The sequence below is a fragment of the Solanum dulcamara genome, chromosome 10 (assembly GCF_947179165.1).
Source record: "Solanum dulcamara chromosome 10, daSolDulc1.2, whole genome shotgun sequence".
Lineage (NCBI taxonomy): Eukaryota > Viridiplantae > Streptophyta > Magnoliopsida > Solanales > Solanaceae > Solanum > Solanum dulcamara.
In genome coordinates this window covers 1,494,073-1,502,362 of record NC_077246.1, presented here as the reverse complement: position 1 = coordinate 1,502,362, position 8,290 = coordinate 1,494,073, and the positions used below count along the sequence as shown (strand labels likewise).

The following is an 8,290-nucleotide window of genomic DNA, read 5'->3' as shown; positions in this document are numbered from 1 at the left end:
TCTAATTAATTCAAGTTATAATTAATTTCAATTTCTAATTAATTCAAGTTATAATTAAGTTCATATTCTAATTAATTCAAGTAAAAATTAACTTCAAAGCTCATGACATTTAAGTTGAAGTTCTAAATTCAAATATCCTAAAATTCAAGTATCTAAGTTATTCAAATTAGTTATAAAGTCTAAAGAGTTCAAAATTCATACAAACCTAAAAAATTTCTAAGTTTAACTTCAAAAGTCCTAAAGTTCAACTTCATGACTTTAAATATCCATCTCTACTTAGCTTAATTAGTTCTAAAGTCTAAAGATTTCAGAAATTATACAAACCTAAAGTTCAAAATTAGTATCTAAGTTATTCTAATTATAAGTTCTAAATTTAAGTCCTATAATTCAAGTATCCAATTTCCAATATTTTTCTAAGTTTCAAACTTCAAAATTTCCTATATTCAAGTATCTAAGTTATTCTAAAGTTCAACATTAGCTTAATTAGTTCAAAAGGAAGCTTAACTTCAACAAGATTTCTAAAGTTAACAAAAAATTCAACTTCAAAGTTCTAATTAAGTTCAACTTCTAAATTTAAGTATCCTAAAATTCAAGTATCAAAATTATTCTAATTATAAGTTTTAAAGTCGTAAAACTCAAGTCTCTAATTAAGTTCCAATATTTTTCTCTAAGTTTCAAACTTCAAAACTTCCTAAGTTACAATCCAATATACAAACAAACTACAACAAACTAAATGGAATAAACTAATTAACTAACTAATAAATCACGAATTACTATCCAATTTACAATCTAATTAAAAAATCCCAAATCTAACTTAAAGCTTAAAATCAAAACTATAATTAGATTCACTAATTTTACAATTCAATATACAAATAAACTACAACAAACTAAATAGCATAAACTAATTAACTAACTAACATCACAAATTACTAAAAAATTTACAATCTAATTCAACAACCCAAATCTAACTTAAGCCCTAAAATCAAAACTATAACTACATTCACTAATTTCACAATCCAATATACAAATGAAATGCAACAAACTAAATGTAATCAACTAATTAACTAACTAACAAATGACAAATAAAAAAAAATGAATTTTTTATAAGGTTTAAGCCCTAACCTCTTAAAGATAAATAAATACTCCTAAATAACCACAGGACGGCGGCGGCGCAACGACGGAGGCGGGGGACTGATGGGGATAGCGACGAGGGTGGGGGGACGACGGTGGGAGGTGGGGCGGCGACAGAGGTGGTGGATTTGTAGAGAGAAGGGAGATAGAAGAGAGAGTTTAGAGAGAGACAAAACAGAAAAAATACGATCTGCCTCCCACATATTTTAATAAAAGCGATGGACAGCGTCTCTAAGTCCGTCAAGAAATTCAATATTTACAATATATACATAAAAAATAATTTTAATCTTAAATATATAGTACTATAACTTTTCGTTGAAAGAGGTTCAAATAAACCCCTTGCTCCCATCTAGCTCCGCCCTTGATACGTGCTCTTCTAATGTGCTTTTACCTTCCTACACATATTATTGGAGACGATTTTAGGTAATAATGATTATGTGAATAGTAACTAGTGGTGAGAGTAGCTGATAGTAATAATTAACAATGGTAATTGATAGTGATGGTCTACCTAGTGGTGACTCATAGTTATGCTAGTGAATAATGACAGTGATTGATTTTATATTAGTGTGGACTAATCATGATAATGAATACTATAATATATTCAAGGCTAAATCTTTCCTTGGGACCTCATAGAATATATTGGGAGTATCAAACGTAACTAACATATACAATTAACTTATTTTTCCTAAATAGATATTCTAAGATTATGTGTATGTTAAACATGTATATTCGACTAGTGGTTGAATTAGAATTTAATGTAAAGAGATTAAATGATGTGATAAGTGAGATTTGAATTGGTGACTTTAATCAAATTTTGAACCCCTTTTATTATTTTTCTACAATAAATATTCTTTTTTTAATCTTAACACAATATAATTATTCGACAAATGAAATTATTATCACTTGTACTCCTTTTCTTCAAGCTAGTTTCACCCCTTATTCGTTTGGTGGCGGTCTAGCATAGCCACATTGGTCTAAAGTAGTCGAGTGAATCACTATCGCCAAACTTTTTTTTATTTATTATGTATATAGGTGAAATATATATATATTTTATATATAATTCTATGTTTCTCAAATATTAATTCTGCCTCTGCCCCTGATGTGTCATCGTTACGTGCCTTAATTAACTCCGTAGACTGTTGAATAATATTTGCACATATATTGTTAGCAAATAATCATGCCATTCGTACAACTATATAATATGTTTCACATTTTTTCTGTCTTATTTGTGTAGCACTATTAGGACCAATATTCCATATGATCACATGGAATTACATGTGTTTATTTTGTTTTATTCAATTTTTTGTTTTATTTTTGGTTGTTGGGACACTCCTCACAAATCACATTGTTAGACAAGACATTCAACAGGCTGGATGTGATCTAAAATATATGCAAGAACCAACTAAATATGAAGTGGTGATTCAGCTCAATTCAATATTTTCGATACAAATATATAGAGTTACATGTAGAAATTACTAAAATTTTAATAAAATAATCAAATTTGGAACCCGTATTTTCAAAGATGTTTGATGAGGTCATTGACACTGAGAATCTTAAATATTGAACTTGTCAAATTTGAATTTCTAATCTGCCACACTACCTTTATGATTTTTAATTAGATGTTTGGAACCCGTATTTTCAAATGTATTATGAGGTCGACGTTCATATCTATTATTTGTTATAGTTAGTGAATTTTTATTTATAAATTTATGTTACGTGTCGTGAATATATACTTTGTTCAAACGAACGCAAGTTCCGCAACACTGAATCCACCTTTGGATCTAGCTACTACGAGTGGTGATTGAATTTATAAGGGATCTTGAACATGACCATCGCCTAACGTTTTCTCATAAAAAGAAATTATTTTTTTAAAAGGGATCTTCAGATCATGATCTAAAAATTTCATAATTTGTAAAAGAAATAAAAACAAGGGTCATTTATAATTAGTAAATAACCAAACACGACTCCAAATTTAAGGCTTGAATTCAACCGAGACCTCTGACTACTCTACCACCATCTTTGATGGTCTAGAATATATATATATATATATATGCATGCAAAAAATAATTGAAACTCAAAAGGAAAGTAAAAGATGGGATCAGATGAAAGTGATGAAATCTATACTGAAATTGACAAGAAGATTTCCTGGTAATTATATTTGCATGGAATTGACTTTTCAGATTCATATGTTACATCAAATAAAATTTTGTTGATGTATATAAGTTAAACTCTTATGTCAATTAAGTCAGATTTCTCTAATTGTATCATGTTAACTATCTTATTTTCAAAAAGGAATGGAGCTATAGTTTAACTTATGAATCCGATCAAACTCAATAGATTTGATTTAAATTTTGTATTTATATTAAATATTACATTAATGATGTATACAACTTAAAATGCAGGTGGGATGATAGAATGTCAGCGGCGATATCAAAGGAGGAAACATTTTATATTGTGGGTCTTTTACATTCTTCAAATGAAGATAATGAATGTAAGATTTTAGATTTTTAAATATATAATATTCAAAATATTAAAAGTTTTTTATTGACTTAGTTGATATATATATCTTTTTTTGTTGCATGGACAATAAACTATGTAATGCTTTCTAGTTTTTTTGTGATTTTCTATTCCTTATTTGATATTTGTATTGAAATTTCCATTAATTCAAATTCCGCCGCAGCGTAAAATTTAAAATTGTGTTACTGGGCCGACGGCCCTCTGATATGGGGCTGATTTCTAGGAGTCATTTGCTAATTTAGCCCAGTTAATAGTTTTGATAGATCTAGCAAATCATTAAGGTAGAAATTTCAGGGCGAAGTGTACAAATACTCGATTTTGGGTCCGTCATATTTTTGAAGTTAAAAAAAAATTAACAACTTTAGAATATGACTGAATTTATGAAAATTGGTGTCTGAATTTGGACATTTTTGTTGGAAGTGGGCCCTTGTGAAGGTAAAACATAGAACATTTTTTTACTAAAGTTATAAATTTGACAAGACCAAATTACCTTTGGATATATTTTACTAAAGTTGTGGCATTGGCAAAGTATTACTTTAGACATTGACTAAAATTGACTTAACCAAAAATCATATGACAAGTGAACTTTGTATCTTTTAATGTGAACAAAATCTTCTATGTTCATAAATGTCCATTGAAAAAACAATAAGTCATAGGATTTAATTAGTCAAGATTCATACTATCTTTTCTTTAGAATCACACAATTTTGGAAAATGAAAAAAAAAGAAAGAGAAATATCAAGGTCATAAAGAAGACTACTATTAGCAAAAATAAAATCACATCAAATAAAAAACTCTTCTATTCTCACTTGACTAGAATTTCACACTGTTACATTTGTTGACTTTGACCATTACTTTTTAAAAGGCAAATAATTGGATCAAGAGTGACTCTTTTTCTTATAGAAAAATTCCATATTCCTTTTTTTTTTTTGCTACTTTTCTTCAATTTTTTAAAAATTTGTATTTGATATCTACTGATCGATTAATTCATATTCATGTCATATAGAGTTCATTAAAAAGTAAATTACTCCTTACAAAAAGTTTATCTTTTTTCTAAAACAAAAAAATCAAATTTGAGACTTTTAATTAAGAACAATGAAAATCTGACATTCATCTCACGACACCCTTTAGTGTTCTTCAAGATCTCTCACCTCTCTAGATTTGTTGTCTTATATTACTTTCTTCTTTTGGCAGAGACTTTTATGTTTCTTTTTCAAGATTCTTTACATATATATTTATCACTAATATAAAAATAATAAGTTCAATATAATTCCACCTTTGACTCCACCCTATACTTTTCAATTTTTTTGGCTCGATCTGAATTCAATAATTTTGGCTCGATCCTATCCCAACACCATTTTCCTTATAATTCATCAAATCAATTTATCACTCAATCACATATCACTCTGCCATCCTTTTTTCTACATCCAATACAAAAGGGAACCACCTAACAACATTTTCCAAGTTACTATTCCTATATATTTTTTAAGGGACAGTTATTTATAGTTATCTTTTTGATGATATGATAGTCAAGAATATCTTCTACACTCAATAAGTTGAAGTTAATTTCATGATAAAAAGAAAATCACATTTTTTTAATTAATAGATGTCCAGGCTAACTTCTTGTTTTCTATTACAAAAAAACCGGGATTTAGGGTTGTATTTCTATATTTTTCTTTTCCACAGTCCAATAGTATTTTGTGCATGAAAATGAAACTTATCTTTTGATTTTGAAATTGATTTTGACAGCTACTTTTATGGAATATGAAATTGGAATTTCTACGAGCCCTCAAGTATGACCATAGACAATTGCCATTAAAATTAATGACACTTTTCCTTTTTTAGTTTATTCTGAAAAGGGAAAAAAAGGCAAATTTTAAAATTTGAAAATATAAAAACAACTTTATCCGTTACATCAAGGTTCTCCAAGGATATTTTCTGTATATGTCACAAAAAGTCTCATTTAAAAAAAAATATAAAATCTTATTTTCAGTCAAATACCGATATATAATAAAATAAAACGGATAGGGACTCAGTTCTTTCTTACTACCAAGTCTACTATATATTAGTTAACTCAAGAAACAATTATTAGTATTCCTAAAATTCCTACTATAAGAATCCCACATGTAGCTTAACAATTAACTTGAAAAACAAAGATGAACAACTTGTTTCCTAAAGATTTCACAAAACAAACAGAGGAAATTGAAACTTTGACTGAATTTCAAGGCCTACAATTCCCAAAAATAGAAGGCGAAGACGATGCAATAAGACAAGCATATCTTGCTATTATATCATCGTCTTCACCTTCTTCTTATTTTTCATCTCGTGGACAAATTCAAGAGAATTTGACACGAGATCATCAATTAACAACACGAAATACGACTGCATTCACAAGGTTTAGATCAACCAATTATGCCTCAATAGGTGCAAGAACAACAAATTGTAGACAAGGCATGTTGAAGAGGTCCATTACATTTTTCAAGAACTTGTATATGATGAATAGGCAAGAAGGGATTCAAGTGAATCGCGCGATGAGTACACAAGTTCATCATATGATCTCGGAGAGAAGAAGACGCGAAAAACTTAACGAGAACTTTCAACATCTTAGATCATTACTCCCTCCAGGAACTAAGGTATGTTTATTTTTGTGAATTGTGTGAAACTAAGGGTTCGGTCAGTAGAAGAGATGACTCTATCTCCCTAAAAGAAGAATAACTAGAAGGGAGCGTGTCACATTGGAGGTATCCTCTAATAACCACGATGAGGCTAGTCTGTCTTTTAGTAAACTCAACTATAAATATCCATCCTCTCATCTAAAATCTTACATTTTTTTAATTAAAAAACACATTTATTTAATTGAATGTATTTTCAATACATCTTCTTACGTGCAAACCTGAAAGCCTAGAACATGAAAAGTACGAAAATTAAACTCATGACCTTTGTAGGCCCTAATACAATATTGAATATGCTACGATTTCATCTAAAAAGCTTTAGTTATTAGAATGAACTTACTTAACCATATTTTCAACACACCACTCACATGCAAACATGATTCTTGAAAAAACCAAGCACGTGAAAATACTAATAATTGAACTCATGACCTCTGTCTTCTCTTGTATTATGTGCCCTTTTTTTCTAAAAAGCATAAGTTATTAACGAGAACGTACGGTTATTTACTTAATTATATCTTCGAACATTGCAGAAGGACAAAGCGTCAGTTCTTGCTAGTACAATAGAGTACTTAAGTTCATTGAAATATCAAGTGGAAGAACTATGTAAAAGGAATGAAATATTGGAAGGACTACTTCTGTCTAAGAAAAAAGCTTCTCAATTTCAACAAAATGGAAGTGGAAAAGTAGATGTTTACATAACAAATATAGAAGAAAGATCAATTGTGGACTTGCAAGTTATAACCAGAGGAAAATGCAGCATATCGGATTTGGTTATTTGCTTAATGGAATTCTTGAAATTGGCTAATTATGTAAACTTAGTGTCTATTGATGCAAACACAACAATGGTTCAATCATGTCCACTTACTCTCATAACATTAAGACTGAGAATCCAGGTATATATGTTTTTTCTTCTCAATTTTTTTCTTTGGTTTTCCGTTATCGGTACTCATATTGAAGCCCGAATAACATTGGATTCAAGTCAAAAAATTCCCACCTTAAAAGGTAATTTTGGAACATTGCAAAGCCTTTTTCTGTGTCCAGTCAAACAACATCACATAATTGCCATTAAGAACTTTCTTTTTTTCACATCATGTCTAGATTTTCTCTAATTTTTCATTATATTTGGTTTAATTTATTTCTACCACAAAAAATAATAATTATTTATTTAATTAATTATTTTTGTGGTTTTCTTTTGCTATAGGGAGATGAATGGGATGAGTCTGCTTTCCTGGGAGAAACAAGAAGGGTTGTTGGAAACGTGACATAATTTATTGGTAGTTTTATAAAAAAAAATTCACAAACTATGTTAGTCTAGGCGAATTCAAGATTTAAAGTCAGTTCATGATTAATATATAATTCAAATTGAAAACAATGTGTTCAGTTCAATTCGGGGAATAAGAAAATGATAGTATATTAGAAAGTTCATATATGGTGAACTGAAAGAATATGCATGTGTTGCCAATCTTGACTAAAATTTGTAAACTTGTGGATCAAAATAACTCATCCAATTGTATAGAAAAGTCAAGATCTATTTAATTAATAATACTTTTGAATCTGAAACCACCTAATCCACCTTAACATAACATCAAATCATATTAATTATAATTAAGTGATAAATTTAGATAAGAATAGCTATAATTTATTAACAATTGTTAGGTTGCGTACGTAAAAATGTAGGATTAACTCTCCAAAAACTGATATAAGAATGGATGATAAGTAGAGGCGGATTCAGAATTTTGAATCTCTGGGTGCTACGCTATTTTGAGTAGTAATTTATGACAAAACCTCTAGCGTAGAGCAGGTTAATACTTAATATTTATTAGCAAATTTGCGTATAAAATTTAGACTTTTTATGTTGGTTTAATTAAGATTTTAATTACAAAAGATCTAGGGTTCTAATCTCCTTATTCACAATTCTTTTTACAATAAATTCATTACCGATGTTTTGCATGATAATTTTTTTTTTGAGAA

The 8,290-nt window shown here is 28.9% G+C and overlaps 1 protein-coding gene across 1 annotated transcript; it reads left to right on the top strand.

Moving 5' to 3' along the window:
* The first annotated feature begins 5,758 nt into the window (after positions 1-5,758).
* Positions 5,759-7,829, top strand: LOC129870721 (putative transcription factor bHLH041). Its single transcript, XM_055945569.1, has 3 exons — positions 5,759-6,280; positions 6,850-7,212; positions 7,521-7,829. Exons 1-3 carry the CDS (start codon positions 5,804-5,806, stop codon positions 7,584-7,586), a joined length of 906 nt encoding a protein of 301 aa, XP_055801544.1. The 5' UTR covers positions 5,759-5,803; the 3' UTR covers positions 7,587-7,829.
* The last annotated feature ends 461 nt before the right edge of the window (positions 7,830-8,290 follow it).

Coding starts and splice junctions, on each gene's coding strand:
- LOC129870721 (XM_055945569.1), top strand. CDS start 5,804: ATGAACAACTTGTTTCCTAAAGATTTCACAAAACAAACAGAGGAAATT. Junction 6,281..6,849: donor TACTCCCTCCAGGAACTAAG/GTATGTTTATTT, acceptor CGAACATTGCAG/AAGGACAAAGCGTCAGTTCT. Junction 7,213..7,520: donor CATTAAGACTGAGAATCCAG/GTATATATGTTT, acceptor CTTTTGCTATAG/GGAGATGAATGGGATGAGTC.